Raw genomic sequence first — 15,742 nt, 5'->3', positions numbered from 1 at the left:
TTTTTTCCCTTTAACGTATCTCAGAAGAAAGAAGGAAAGAAGTGAAGAAGAAGGACAAGAGGGAGGTAGAAAAATTAGACCAATAAAAAGAAATTCTCTACTAATACTGCAAATCCAAGTCTGCACAGTTGATGTATTTTAACCTTGAGGATAAACCAGATACCTTTTTCCTGTCTTCATCTGTATCCTCTCTATGGGATATAGTTTAAGAAGTGTTTTTGTAGTTCTGATAGCCAGCTAGTTCTGTAGCCAATTTACCCTTAGTGAAATGGGACCGTTCCCTGTCCTTGTCTTCTTGGGACCTGCTTAGTCTTTCTCTGCCTCCATCAAACTGTAAGTACCTGTAGATGTAGGACCTTCCCTTTTCCTTAAAATCTCTCATTCCCTGTCTGGTGAGCATCACACTCTGAAATCCCAAGCTCCTTCTCCTTGCTACAATCGTTTCTCTCTTTCTTAGTTTTTTTCCCCTCAGGTGTGGGTTTTAGGTTCCAGTTGTGCTCTCTGTATTTTTGAGTGCAAGTATTGCAGCAGAGTTCAGAAATGTTGCTCTTCTGCTTCTTTGAATTCACTGGGCTTGATTCATCTCTCTCAATCTTTGATTCAAAATTTTTGAATTTTTCACTTTTTCTGATGAATTCCAAGAAGGTTCTAGAAGAACCTTCTTCAATCAATTTTAAATAATATTTTCTTCTTTATTGTGTCAGCTGTGTTTTCCATGCACCCTTACAATTGTTCTGGGACTTCTCGGAAAAGAAATCTGTACACTTCAGTCTTCTTTTTTCTGCTTCCACAATTAATTCTTACATGTTCTCTTTACCATTCGTTCACATCTTGGTCTAATTTTTAAGCATCCCAGTCCTGAACAGTTTTCCATGGAATAGCTGTTCAGCGGAGTACTTGCTATGTGATCAGCAGCTGTGACTTCTTTTCACTGCCTTTCCCCCATGGGAAGTGTGTAGGGGATGATTAACAGAGGCTGAGGACGGATTTATTTCATCTCAGCCTGCTTAGCCAGTGTTTGTTGTTGTTAATCTTTAAACCACTGTGTCCAGGCTGGCTGCAAGTATGTCCAAGGAGGATGAGAAAAGATGCTTTCTGCTTCACATGTGTTTGATGAAGGATTTTTTTTTTGTGCTTATGTGCTCACTTTCTAATGTCATAAGCTTCTCAGCTGGGGAGGAGGGCAAAAACAAATGCAGAAGGCTGTACTTGAGAGTTGATAAGCAACAGTAAAATCCCAGGCTGGACGACTGAGCCACTGTATTTTGTTCTCAGGGATGCTTTCCCTCTCACCCCTTTCCCTGCTCTTCCCTCCTTTTCACCTCCTTCCCTCAAGGTTCTTAATAAGTGTAATGTAGGTGGTTGGGAATTGTGTTCTGAACTGCCTGGACTGTTTCTGCTTAGCTGGTGGTCAGTGAGAGTTGCATCTAATTCCTCTCTATCACATTTCCATGTGAATCTTGCTACTAATCTCTTAAAGACACATATCTTGTATGATCATCAAGTCATCTTTCTTTGTGCTTTTTGTGTGACAGCTGTGGTCAGAGTCTCACCTGAGATGATTCTGTGATTTATTTTTTTTTTTAAAAACTATGTATTCCAAGTCTCAGCATCTCCTTTTCCATTGCATGTCTTCTCTTTGGCATCTCTTGTAGCCAGATCAACAAAAAACGGAATATAAATACGAAATACAACCTCTTAAAGAATTAGGTAATAATTCAATTTTTTACGGGACTTGAAACAAGTTTTTCACTGCAACAGTGTTCTTTTAACATGCCAGTGCTATGGTATACTCTGTAAGTTAAGTTTTTATGGTATGCTCTGTAAGTATAAGTTAATTTCTGTTGAATGAAACCATTTCAACTCTAAGTGATGATGGTATAACAAAAGCAGCGTCACTAAGGGGAGAAATTACACACAGTGTTTGGTTAGAAGATGCTAATGGTGATTTGTCAAACTTTCATTTTTTGAGATGCAAGGTGAGGTATATTAGAAGTATATTGAAAGTATGATGTTCAGAATTTCTTTGTTTTGGTACTACCTTACATGCAAAAATTACATGGAAGGCATGAAAACTAAGTCAGAAAGTGAATTTTCCTTCTGTGATCTAGTAAGCATTGTAGATCAGATTAGAGCAGGCTTAAAAGTCAATCATTTGGTTCTCTGATGGGCCACTTATTTTATAGTCCAGTAGACTTTATAATTCTCTCAGCAGCTGCAGATGCAGGCTTGGTCCATACCTGAAAGTGAGAAAGAACAGTTTCCTAAATGACTGTTTTCTTCTCTCAGTGAGCCACATGTGTTAGGTAGCAACAGAAAAATTATGATGCTTCTTGAATATTTTTAAAGTTATGCTGGCATTGGTTTCTGCCTCTGTGCTACTTTGAGTAGGGACTGCTGCTGCCTTCTGCCTGTGAAGGAGAACATCTTTGTTCAAAGGAGAGCATCTTTGCTTCATTTGCATGCTTGATAACTTGCAGAATATGGTGCAAGCTTCCTTTAGTGCTTGACAACATTGCATCTTTATTTTTGCTTTCAGCAAAAGTAGCCTTTTTTGTTTCTTCTGATTCCCTTTAGGCATATGAAAGATGTATTTGCAGGTCATCGAACATTCACTTGTCAGCTTTATTACTGAATTGTCTTCAAGATGATCTTAGTGTATGTAAATGGTCTCTAAAATCGTCCAGCGCTGAGGCAGTCAATCCAATCATTGACTAGTGATTTTGTAGTTACTTCCTGTGTATTGGCAGGAATTTTCAGTCCACATGAAGAGGATTGAAGTTATCCTTGTAAAAAGGAAACTCATTTTCTGAAAAACTTGATCAATAGCTTGAGTGGTATTGATGCTCAGTGAGACTGAGGGTTTTTGCACCATACCTCAAAGTGTTACTTGCTTCCAAAGTCACTGAAAGGCTTGAGATTTTTTATTTTTTTGTGAAGATACTTTAAATCACTAAAACAGGTAAACATCCACTTGATATGGGAAAAATAAATGCGTAAAACTTTATAAATTCTCCAGTGGATTAACTGGTGCATGAAAGCCCAACCCAAAACAGCAACAACAAAACCGCACCAAAAAACCAAAGCCCAGCAGTTTTTGAGTCCCCTTGATGATTTCTTGGCTAACAGTCTTTTTCTAAAAAACATGCTATGTTGAACAGTGACACCTTCAGCTGTTGAGAGCTGGCTCTGGCTAGCAGCGTTTTAGAAGGCTGGTCCATGTGTCAGTATTCCCTGGAGCCAGTACTTGGACAGCACTCATTGCACTTGTAGCCACTTGCTGTATGGAATATTGTTCTGTAGGATGGGAAGAGAGAGGAGTACGACAAGGAAAAATTACGTCCTGGTAATTGTGTTTGTCGTTACCGTTCTGCTTTTCCCATCCTACCTTCTTCAGTCATCTCTTACAAAATCTTTGTCTTTTCTACACGTTTATGAATTTCTTCTAAGTCAGTTGCGTTTTTGGTCTGCGTGATAAGTGACTGGTTCAGCCTGGCTATTTGCACCTCCTGTGGTTCAGCATGTTTGCCTGCAAGCTCCCTGATAGGTGGAACTGTAATTTTTGCTGTGTGGAATCTTGTCTTATAGGGGTTTTATAGAAGAAGGAGGTCTACTACAACCATAATAACTGGTATGTAAGTTTCCCTTTTCTTTCATAAAAGGAAAAATGACAAGTTTGAGTGATCTTTAGTAGTTGAGGTAACTAAATTCCCCAGAAAAAAGTATATCTTAGAAGGAAAAGTTCAGCTAAAAGACGAAAGTGAAATAATATTTAAAGTTCTTAAAAATCTGAAAAAGAAAAAAAAAAATAATAAACCAACCTTGCAGTTGCCATGCAATGTGTATCATTTCATACTTGCAAGTGAGGATTTTTGCCTTTTCCTCCCTGGCTCAGACACAGGTATTTCGTCATCATGTTCTTAAATGCATTAAATAAAAGAAGTTGAAATGGTTCTTTCTTCTATATCGTCTTTCCCGGCTTCTCAAAATCTCTCCTGTGTTTCATTTCTTCTGAACAGTTGCACAGTAAAATTGACCTGGGAGAAACAAAGTCTATTCAGAACGGAACCACGAGTTGTGAGGGTTTTATGACCTCAGTTTTTCTTGTTGACTAATTACAATAAGTACTGAGAAAACACAGTATCGTGATAGATCAGAAGCTCCAATTTAAATCTGAAATGCATGATTTTCTTTCAGTCTCATAGGAACAGAGGTATGTTTATTCTACAGGCATAATCCATCATTTCACCCTTTCTCATGTGTCCCAAGGCTTAGAATCATTCATGCCAAGAAAACGGGTAAAAGAGATGCTGCGGGCAGCGGGGAGGGCGGCGAGGAGCCGCATTCCTTGGAGACGCCCGCGCCCGGCCGCAAGCGCCGGCGGAAGGGAGGCGACAGCGACGACGACGACGACGACGATGACGACAGCGATGACCAGGCAGAGGAGGATGAGGAGGATGAAGAGGACAAAGATGATAAAAAAGGAAAGAAGGCTGAAGTTTGTGAGGACGAGGTAGGGAATTGTCAGCGTAGTAAAATGTTATTTCCGAATAAGCTAAAACTTATTTTCCTTCTGTTTTTCTGTAACATGGCACTATTTCCCCAAAACATTGCCAGAAAAAGGAGGGAAGAATAACTTACCTTCAAGGTTTTAACATTTTTATTAGTTTTTTTTATTTTGTTAACTAAAAACCAGAACAATAAAGTTACATTTAACATTCTCTGTTGTGAAGCTTGAGTAATCTTCCTGTGTATTTTTTCCACAGCTTCCCCCAGGTAGTTAGTGCCTGACTGTATTTGATCACAAGATGATAAATTTTGTTCGTCAGTGTTAGATACAACACAGGAAGTATCACTGAGATTTTTACCTTGTTGAGCTGATTTTTCATGAAAATGCACAGGATGGAACTTGATACAAGGCATAAGCAATAGAAAAGACTACGTTTCAAAGCACTTGGTGTTGCACTGGGTGTTTTCTGGCAAACAAAAAATTATCCATCCATGCAAGATTCAAAGGTTTTTAAGACTACTTGAACAATGCATGTATCCAACTTATGTGAACTCAGATCTTTGCATGCACCCTTAATTAGAAACCCAGCTAATTTCTAGAGTAGGAATAGCCCTTTGTGCTGTTATTCTGGCTTTATTTTAAGTATTAGAATTTGTATGAATTTAAGAGAATATCTTAGAGGATGGCCCAAAATTCTTTAAAATAGTTCAAAATTAAAAAAGAGTAATATTTATATATATTACATTATATATATAATGTATAATTTCAAGTCCATCCCTTAGTCCTTTTCCTTCTTGTACAATCTCCTGTGTTGGTGCACTGGGCGTTTCATAGACAAAATTCCAGTTACTGTTCAGAAATTAATTTTCTGATCTGCGAGAAGTTCCATTGCATTTGTATTCGATGTGGTATTTCAGAAGGCTTTCCTCTGGTACACTTTTACAGTGCCAAGAAATACAAGACTTGTATCTTACAGTGTAGATGATTTTGGCCATATACTTTTGGGAACTTACTGTTATCTCCAAAGATTTTCTTCAACTAAATTGAAACTCTTGTCATGGAAAAGACTGTCATTTTTAAACAGGAAAGAAGGTGGCAACCACAGACTCAATGAGTGCATTCTTCTTCAAAAATTAGCAGGATTGATGCTGTAACTTTTATAGCAGAGTTATAATTGAAAGTGGCTCTACAGTTTTATGTAGACATTGAAATAAAGTGCAAGTGTGGACTGATCAAAGACTTACTGATAGGATTTTAGGAGATGGCATTATTTCATGCATGAGAAACACTTAAAATTATTTTCACTATCTAAAAAGCTTCATAGAAACTAAGATGAAATTCTGCAGTGTTGTGTTGTGCACCGAGTAACTTCCAGTTTTTAGCAAACATAAGCTTTCTCCTTTGTCCACATCTGGGGTGGTTTGAAAAGATTCAAGGTGCATCTGCTTTTCAATTATGCTGTTGTTGGTGAAATATATTGCACAAGCGCATAATTTGAACTATTTTTTTCCTCTTTAGTATTTTTCTCTCATTTTCTGTTACATCTTTTTCCTGTAGTAATGATAAGACATAATCATATGATTTTATCTATGAATTTATGAAATAAATTTGCTGGTTATAGGATGATGGGGACCAGACAGCAAGTGTTGAAGAACTAGAGAAGCAGATTGAAAAACTGACAAAGGTGAGAGATCATTACTCTTTTTTTCTACTACAAATGTGATCACTGGATGTCATGAGTTAGTATATTAAGCATCATTTTCAGTGCTCCAACTTAATATAAATTGCAGTCAGTATCTACTCTTGTTTTGTGAAAGTATGAATGATGCTCTGATGCATGACACCTGAACCGTGAGTTCAGTCTGGTGGCACTAAGTGGAGGTCACTCAAAAGACAGTTAATTGTAATAGTTGATAATATATTTGCACTTTGGAGAATAAAAAGTAATGTAATTTTTATCCAGATCTACTTCATATATCCCTGTTTGTTGATCTTAGGGGTGCTGACACATTTTGCATGAGAAGCAATGGCTTCAGTTACACAATGCATTGTGGTTCTCATGCCTCTCCCTCCTTTCCATCCTGATTTCTGCAGTTGTGCCCCAAGCCAATGCAGAGCAGTCTGGGCTTCACATTTTGAAAGAAGCAGCAATCAAATAGGAAGACAAATGTAAATGAGAAAGATATAATGCTGTAACTAGGGGTACTCATGGCCCATGTTCCTATTAGAAAAATTGCCATCTAAGGCTTTTTGTGTGTTGGTTTCTCTTATCTTCTAAATTGCAGTAAATTAGCAGTCCAGGATTCCACCTGACTCCCAGCAGTGTCAATTTAGCAGAACAAGAACTGAATAAACAAACTGATGTTCTTGTTGGCCCCCTCAAAGTGCTGTGTTATGTTCAAAGACAGAGTTTGTTTTTGTGTATTGTTGTCATTCTTTTATGAACAGTTAAATATCTCACTAGTCTCCCATCAGCAGTTGTACTATCATCTGTCTTCAGGGCTCTGTTTACCATTTCCTGATGCTGTATAATTGTTAGGATTTCTGCTGTTCTTGTGCAATGAAATCTTTCTTTGATCCACTGCTTTTTGAGAGTCAAGGATAAAAAGACAAGGTGTGCAATTGCCGTGTGTTTTTAGAGGAAAACTGATAAACCTAGGCTGAGCCCAGGGAGTGCTTTAATTAATTTTTTTTTTGTTAAGGAAGCTTTGTAAGTAAAATCAGCAAGGCAGCAATTGTGAGTAGAATATCTCAACACAGATACACTGTGATCTCTGAGAGGGCCTCCTTCTCTGACCCTTGAACTTCTGTTCAGTCTGGCAGCCAGATGTTTTCTGTAATAATGAGATTATTTTTCCCCCACTGGTTTATAATGCTCTCCGTTTTTAAAATAGCAACAAAGCCAATACAGGAAGAAGTTATTTGAAGCTTCGCACTGTTTGCGCTCAATGATGTTTGGCCAGGACCGCTACAGGCGCCGGTACTGGATCCTGCCCCAGTGTGGTGGGATTTTTGTGGAAGGCATGGAAAGTGGTGAAGGTAAGAGCCTAAAGGGGTGGTGGCACACAGAGACACACCAGGCCAAGACATGCTGCCTGTCTCACAGGCGCTGGCTTTGTGCAGCAGGCTCTTCACCCTCAGGCTGCTGTCAGTATTGTTCTCCGCTCAGGGGCTTTCTGGTGTCTCTTTCTGGTTCTGAAAGATCAGGTAATGCCTTTCAAAATGAGGATTAGTATTTTGGAAGTTTTCAGTTGTTATACTTCTACATATATGCTTTTACCTACCTGCAAAGTTTTTTGACTCTTTCTTAACTATTTCACCTTTCCCTGTGGCAGTAACCTCTGTGTGTGAAAATTAGGAAGACCATAGAATGCAGAAGAAAAATTTCATCCTCAGATTTTCTGCAGATGCATAGACTATTCTGTGCATGAAGATATGATGTCTGCAAAAATATGATTATTACTTTCATGCAGTGAAGTACCTTGTTTTCAAATCAACCACACGATTTAGTGTCTGTATTTTACCAATTGATCTTTCTTTAACCAGCAATTGCTGAAATCATTTTACTAAAACGTAATTTTGGGTTATGACAGTTGTATATTAACTGTGGTTGATTTTTTCACACATTTTTAATTTGGGAGATGCAGAAATTATGTGTTAATCACTTTTTTATTGGTATTAGAATTTTTAAACCGAAACCTTTATTTTGGCCACAGAAAATCCTTTCTAATTTTCACATAGATGAACCAAAACCTCATTTCTGTCACATTGTTTTCCTCACAAAATAATAAGAAAAAAATCTGATGCACATCAGAATTGTATGATCTCATGAGAATTGCATCATTCTAGAGAGCTGTTTAACTGTAACAGTACGGCATAGTAGGAAATTTGAGCCTGATTTGGGGTCCAAAAATAAGCCATAGGACTTCCCCTAATTGTAATCTTGATCATCAAATTATCTTTATAAACTGGATAGCATAAAAAGGACATTCCTCTCTGTTTCCTGCTCCACATTAACTTGTACTCAATGTGAGGAATGGTTTTGTTCAAGTAGCTGCACGCAGAATGTGCTGTTTGCATTTCTTTGTTTTGCTGTATTTCATTATATTTTTACTAGATGAATCCCCAGACGCTTTGGAAATGGTAAACAAAGATAATTAACATACACTTACCTGTCTTAAAATAGTAAAAAACCCCAAACAAACTAGCCCATACATAAGTTGTACCCAAGAGCTGTAGGGCAAACTTCTTGATTTTTTTTTAAATGTTGTCTTAATGAAAGTTTAATCTCCCTGGAAAGGAAAACACATGTGTTCTTAAATTCTCACCTACCTCCTCTTCCCCTCAGCTTTTAGCTTGCCCTCTTTATGTAAATTACACAGTTTATCTATTTCTAATTGCCTGATTTTAACTCTTGGAAATAGGAGACATAAAGTCTTGAATGATCTGTCAATTTAAACAATTCTTCTCTGTCCCATTTTTGTAGCCATTTACATCCTTATGCTGGTACTTAAATTGTTTATATCTTGATACAGATCATAACTGTTAACACATTTTGAGGTTTTAATAGAAGGGAATGTAGTTTTCTTTGTAGAAATTACAGTTTTTAAGGAGCAGGTAAATACTGGTAGATGTGCCTGCCATGAACTGTAAGCCATGTGTTTATTTGTGACTGTAGTATCTGATTAACATAAAATAAGGAGTTGGATTTTCTACCTCCTTTCCCTTGTGCTAACAGTTCTCTATATAAAAGCATTTTATACTTCTAAAGACTTTTTGTCTGAGTTGGCAGTCAGTATAAAGGTAGAAGAGAAATGGTTAAGACAGACCAACAGTGCAAAGAAGAGAAAAAGTTTTCCTTTCATTAAAGTTAGATCTTCAGATCTTTTTCACCTCATAAGTTTGAAGAAACTTGTTTTTTTTAATCAGCTTCTGCTTGCTGTACTTTCCATTTCTTAGGCATTAGCTGTCTGCTTAGTGTATGGAGAGTTCCAGTCATGTTGGGTAGCTCTTGAAAGAGTATTAAACTTCACAGACTGTTGATATTGTTGCACAGTCAAAGTCGTCAGTGATTTTTTTGGAAAGAAGTAGAAGGTTTAATGTTATTTCAGTATTTGGGGAATATTTGATTTTGTAACAGTAAACATTTTGTTTAGTTTGGCTCTGTAGTTGGCTGTGTGTTTAATGAAACAATCAGTTGCAGAAATAAACTTAGGACTGTAAACATTGCACTCCATTGATATCACCAGAGGGGCTTCTCAATGAGGCATGCAGAGTCCTGCAAAAACAAAGTTGGCAAAAATTCGTCCCTTTCAAAGATTTGCACTGGCAAACTGCTTCAGATGTATGAATCCAGTACCATGTTAGCTATGTTGAGGTGGTTTTTCCTAGAGTGTTCAGTAGTGTTTAAGTCTGTAGGCCTAGAAACTTGTTTCCTCTGCAAAGTGTGCTGCAAAGTGAAAAAGGATTTCATTAACAACAGCACCAATAGCAAAGACATGGGAATCTTAACACATGTTAAGCCAAAAATTAAGTAAGTTTTAATTCAAACTATGATTATAAAAACTTTGTAACTTTTGTTACAGGTAATCTGTGCTTCTTTTTAGGTGTAGAAGAAATTGCAAAAGAAAAAGAGAAGTTAAAAAAGGAAGAAAGTATGCATATCAAAGAAGAATTTGAAACAGAAGAAAAAGTACATTGCTTAGCTACAAGTCACTGTGAGCAAAAGGAAAATCTGAAAGAAAAGGACAGCACTAACCTGTTTTTACAAAAGCCTGGGTCATTTTCAAAATTAAGCAAACTGTTAGAGGTAGCAAAAATGCCACCTGAGTCTGACATTATGTCCCCAAAACCTAATGGCAGTGCAGCAAATGGCTGCACATTATCGTACCCAAGTAACTCAAAAAACTCTCTCTGCAGTCTGCAAGCCCCTGCATCACAAAGCTCCATCGAGAAGTCTGATTCTAATCTTTTCAGTCCTAATGCCAGTGGGACAGGAAAGTTTTACAGTTCTCCACTAATGGCAAATGATCAGTTATTGAAGTCTCTCAGTGAGAAGAGCAGGCAGTGGTTCAGCCTGTTGCCACGGGTGCCCTGTGATGACACCTCGGTGACCCGCGTGGACACAGCAGCTGCTGCAGCTCCACTCACTCCTCAGTCACCACCATCAAAGTCACCCTCACCTGTTCCATCTCCTCTTGTGGGCTCAACCTCTGCACAGAGTCCCTTGGCATTAAGTCCTTTTGCATTGTCACCGCTGCAGGTAAATACATTAGTTTGTGAATGGCTTGAATTTGCAGAGCTTATTTGGGCAAAATGTCTGTTTATACAAATTATTTCACAGAACTGCAATCATGATATCTGCACTTCTTTTTTTATTTTTTTTTTTTCTGTTTCTATATGTTAGTAAATAAATGCGGAAGTTTTATAATATTAGGTTATGATGTTTCAAGTAAGCCAATGTATGATATTTTGTGCGCGTATTTCAGAAAATAATTTGGCTTTTAGGATTTTGGCTACTGGTATTAAATGAAAAGCATGTAAAAACAAACTAGTTTTTGGAAGTGTAACACACCAAACTCTACCTTTAGAAGCTATTCTCTTTTACTGTTAACCAGGCCCTAATAAGAAATATTACATGGCAGTATTGTATTCGTTTTTCTGAAGCTGATTGATGTACTGAGTAAAGGCTTTCTTTGTGTTCTGATTATTGTTTGACAAATAGCATCCTAATCATAATTCAGGTTTCTTGGTTATAGTAATGGTAGTTGTGCTCTGTAGCAGATGAAGACAGGACTACCTATAATGGGACTTCAGTTTTGTGGATGGCCTACAGGAGTTCTTACTTCAAATGTTCCATTTCCATCTCCTTTACCTGCTCTTGGATCAGGGCTGGGGTTATCAGAAGTGAATGGTAACTCGTTCTTGGCATCTAGTGTTCCTGCAAGTAAAAGTGAATCACCAGCACTACAAGCTGAAAGAATATCTTCAACCCCTTCTACAGCAGCTGAAGTAGCCAAGCCTGTAGATTATCCTAACCCAAAGCCTATACCAGAAGGTAAGTGTAATACAACATTAAGATGATAATTTCTGCAGTGCCTCTATCATGTTACAATTTTTTAATAATTTGCCTGTTGATTTTCTAATCTGATCATGTGTGATCACATAAAATCACCTGCAAAGTGTTTATATGCTTGTCTTGATTTAGAAATGCAGTATGGGTGGTGGAGGATTACTGATCCAGAGGACCTAAAATCTTTGCTTAAAGTGCTGCATCTCAGGGGAATAAGAGAAAAGGCCTTACAAAAGCAAATACAGAAACACATGGATTATATCACTCTGGCCTGCATCAAGAACAAGGATGGTATGTAGTTGATATTTATGTTACACATGACAACTGGCATGGAGCTCTTTGGGATAAGTTTAGCAGGAGAGTTAAAGTAATGGTTGGAGAAAAAAGGTAAAGGTCTCCTTGTCTGTAGTTGCCTTTTCACCAGCCTTGTTCTGGAAAGTTACTGGATTAGAGAAATGCCATTTAATCTAAATAGTTCCAGTGGTATAAGTAACCTTCTTAAGCTCTGGTAACCTTCTGAAGCTCTTTCAATTTCTGTGACACTTGGACTTTCCTTCCCCTTCCTGTCTTTAAATTGCAAGTTTGAAAGCATACAGAATTGGTTGTCCATAATGGGTATTTTAAGAATAGTATAATTCTACAACAGTTCTTCAGCATTTGACTGGAGTAATGGATAAATCATCTTGAACTTACCAGTGCAGTTGTAATGCTAATTAAAATAATAAAAATGTGATTCTCAAATACAGTTGCAATTATTGATATCAATGAAAATGAAGATAACCAGGTAACTCGGGATGTTGTGGAAAACTGGTCAGTAGAAGAACAAGCTATGGAGATGGATCTTGCTATTCTTCAGCAGGTGGAAGATCTAGAGAGGAGAGTTGCCTCAGCTAGTTTACAAGTTAAGGTAAAACCAACTTTCAGTAAAATGTCTCTTTAAAATAAGTGGTAAGAATTTAAAGCAAATAGCAGTCTTTGTGTATTGGTAAGTGCCTTGTTATTCCATCCTAATTGCCTACAAATGAAACAAGCACATTGTGCAGTATCATGGAGGTTCGTGTTTGGAACATTTTATTGCAGTTCAGTCCTCAGCTGAAGATGCTCAGAATGGCAGTTCCTGGACAGTGTTCTCCTACAGTGCAGTTCTGTGTACGTGTTGTTAACCTTAATGCATAACCTAATGCAAAGACTGTATTTCACATAGAGTGCCTCACTGTCAGGGGGTTTGCCACAGTTCTGCCTGGTTTGTGTGATTGTTGCTGTTAACGCTTTCACAAATACCTACAAGTGCATCAGAATAATTTGCATGAGTATTGTAGAGCCATGGAGAACATGTGATGGTTATGGGTGTGATAGTTAAGAATTCTCTGGATTTTGGAATTTTTCCAGGGTGGGTGTAAGGTTAACAAATTGCATGCGTTTGGTTATAGTGTGGGTGCAGTGTTTGGGATCTAGTTTTTGGCATGAGATGGATGTTACTTTCCTGTGTCCTGATACTGCCTGCTGAGCCTACTGAACAGGTAGACCTGTTGCGATGTTTCAATCAATAGAACAGGATACTTGACAAGGGGATAAGAATGCAGACTGTTGCAGAAAGGTCCCTTCAGAAAGTTCGGTAATGCTTCTATTTCTTGATTAATTATTTTAGTTCTCTGGATATTTTGGAAAATGTCTCTACAGATGGATTACAAGTAACCAAGATCTACTGGAAACAGCGCGTCAATTACTTAGTTTGATTCCATGAAACAGTTCCTGTGTTTACGCACTGAGTTAACAGCAACCAATAAATGCCCAAACCTTTCTATTGACATAGGGTTGGCTGTGTCCTGAACCTGCATCAGAGAGAGACGACTTGGTATATCGTGAACATAAGTCAATTACTAGATTGCCCAAGAAGCACGATGGGGATTGTGCTGGAGGCGGAGAAGGCAATGCCAGCTCTCTAGAGCGGAGGAGTGACAACCCTCTAGATATAGCTGTAACCAGGCTCACTGACTTGGAGCGGAACATAGAGCGAAGGTATCTGAAGAGCCCCTTAAGTACCACCATTCAGATCAAACTGGATAATGTGGGCACAGTTACTGTCCCTGCTCCTGCACCATCTATTAGTGGTGATGGTGACGGGTAGGTTATTGAGATTAACTTGAAAAATTATTGTGCTTCTTTGCTAATTGGAGCCTATTTTCTTATTGCCTGTTATCTATGTACTTTCTTGTATGTCTGTGATCCTTACGGATCGTGTTATTTTGCATGGTGCTTTGTAAAGATTTTTTTTGTTACGTTCGTTAATAATCTTGCAAGGTTATCTTACATTTAACTGGTTGTGACTAAGCTTCGAGGCACGTAGCCACAGTCTGTGCACTACATGAAATTTAGTTGCTTAAACCTTATACTTATTGGCTGTGTACGTTTTGTCATTGCTTGGCTTTCAGTGTGATAATGATTGTCCCACATTTAAACATGAGCAAACACGGGTGTGACCTACTTAATTTGCCTGTATTTTGATGCAGAACTGAAGAGGATATTGCTCCAGGGCTAAGGGTGTGGAGAAGGGCATTGTCAGAAGCCCGCAGTGCTGCCCAGGTAGCTTTATGCATTCAGCAGCTACAGAAATCAATAGCATGGGAAAAATCCATTATGAAAGTTGTAAGTGTCTAAACTGTTTTTTGCTCTATTCAATTTTCCAACTTCAGGCATTTTAAGTTGAATAATGCGTTTCTTATTGCTTCATGTAAAACCTCACACAGTTGAACTGAACATTGTGCACAGATGCATAAGCCTAATGGAAAAGATTGTCCCTTGCTTACCAAATTCAGCATCCCAAACTTGCTAAGATAGAAAGCTCTTGTAAATGGTTACATTATTTATGATGGTAATTAGTCTTTGATGATGACATGGAGTTAAAAGTCATCTTGGTCCATCTGATGAAAATATGCTCTTTCTAATGAAGTCTTTCTCACCTCACCTGTGACACAAGCTTTACGGAGGTTCAACATTATATATCTTGCATTAAGGATTTCATTTTTCAGAAAGTTGAGATGCTTCAAATACGCAGCTTGTTTGCATGCAGAGTTCTCACAACTTGAAGAAATTAGGCAAGTGTGTGAGGAGACAAGCTGAAATATCTGTTTCCTGGTGCACTCAGCAAGTCAATCTATGTCCACTGCATATACAAAAAAGCAAAGGGGATATGTCAAAATTTGCATGGACCTCTGAACCTCAAATTCCTGAAAACAAAAGTTACTGCTACAGCAATAACGACTATGATGTGATCAAGTATGACAAGTGGTGTGTAGTGGGTGGCAAAAGTGATTCTTCCATTTGTGCTCCTTTTCCTAATTTTAAAATTTCTGTCAGTCCTATACAGATTCTAATTACATCTGGGCAATTAAAGGATTATTTAAATAAAAGCTATAATGTCAGGCTGCACTTTTGAGTTTATATAGCAGTTAGTTTTAAGCAGTATTTTTAGGGCAAAGAGCATATGAATTTGGTAGGAGCACCTGAAACAGCATTGGAACATTTCAAGATGAAGTAATTTATATTCAGAAAAAAATGTATCTCTCTCAATTTGGTTTAGATATCTCCTGCATATAATTATAACGCAGATAGTTAGAGCAGGATGCTTGTAATGCCAAGGTCATGGATTCAGTCCCTGGATGGGCCATTCACTTAAGAGGTAGACTTGATGACCCGCATAGGTCCCTTCCAACTCAGAGTATTTTGTGATACCAGTAAACATATGTATTTGGTGAAAATATTTGGAGTTTAAGTTCCTGAAAAAGATGTCTAGAAATAACGGATTAGCAAAATTACACAATATATGTAAGAACATTGACAGTCCTTTAGATGTTTTTAAGTTAGTGTGAATTTTATGACATGTTGGGATTGTTTGTTTTGCTTTACTGAATTTGTTCATGGTGGTCCTTGGATAATGATGTGGAAATACTCTTGTAAAGTATAAGTGTTCTTTATTAAATAGAAACATATGTATACAGTACGAGCATAAATGAAGAGAAGATTTCTTAGCTAGTATGTTTGGGCCAAGAAGTTTTGGTAGGTATACCTTTACTTATCAAAGACATTAATGAATTATAAAAAGTGCACATCTTTCTTTGTGCTCTAGGAACACCTGTCTTAAAATAAATGAACTGCTTTTC

General features: G+C 37.7%; 1 protein-coding gene across 16 annotated transcripts in view; it reads left to right on the top strand.

Moving 5' to 3' along the window:
- The window catches only part of BAZ2B (bromodomain adjacent to zinc finger domain 2B), a 107,719-nt gene that overhangs the window by 86,757 nt on the left and 5,220 nt on the right, over positions 1-15,742 (top strand). For 9 of the 16 annotated variants that reach the window (XM_079310906.1, XM_079310902.1, XM_079310903.1 and 6 more), the window contains 9 exons: positions 4,270-4,513; positions 6,132-6,194; positions 7,405-7,549; positions 10,117-10,772; positions 11,291-11,567; positions 11,718-11,873; positions 12,329-12,489; positions 13,396-13,706; positions 14,093-14,228. In XM_079310906.1, the coding sequence (XP_079167032.1) occupies positions 4,270-4,513; positions 6,132-6,194; positions 7,405-7,549; positions 10,117-10,772; positions 11,291-11,567; positions 11,718-11,873; positions 12,329-12,489; positions 13,396-13,706; positions 14,093-14,228 (2,149 nt within the window). The remainder of the gene's footprint in view (positions 1-4,269; positions 4,514-6,131; positions 6,195-7,404; positions 7,550-10,116; positions 10,773-11,290; positions 11,568-11,717; positions 11,874-12,328; positions 12,490-13,395; positions 13,707-14,092; positions 14,229-15,742) is intronic. The other 7 variants (XM_079310899.1, XM_079310898.1, XM_079310897.1 and 4 more) reach the window with 3 other exon arrangements.

This window comes from Erithacus rubecula (genome assembly GCF_903797595.1).
Source record: "Erithacus rubecula genome assembly, chromosome: 8".
Classification (NCBI taxonomy): Eukaryota; Metazoa; Chordata; class Aves; order Passeriformes; family Muscicapidae; genus Erithacus; species Erithacus rubecula.
This window is presented reverse-complemented; position numbering and strand designations above follow the sequence as displayed.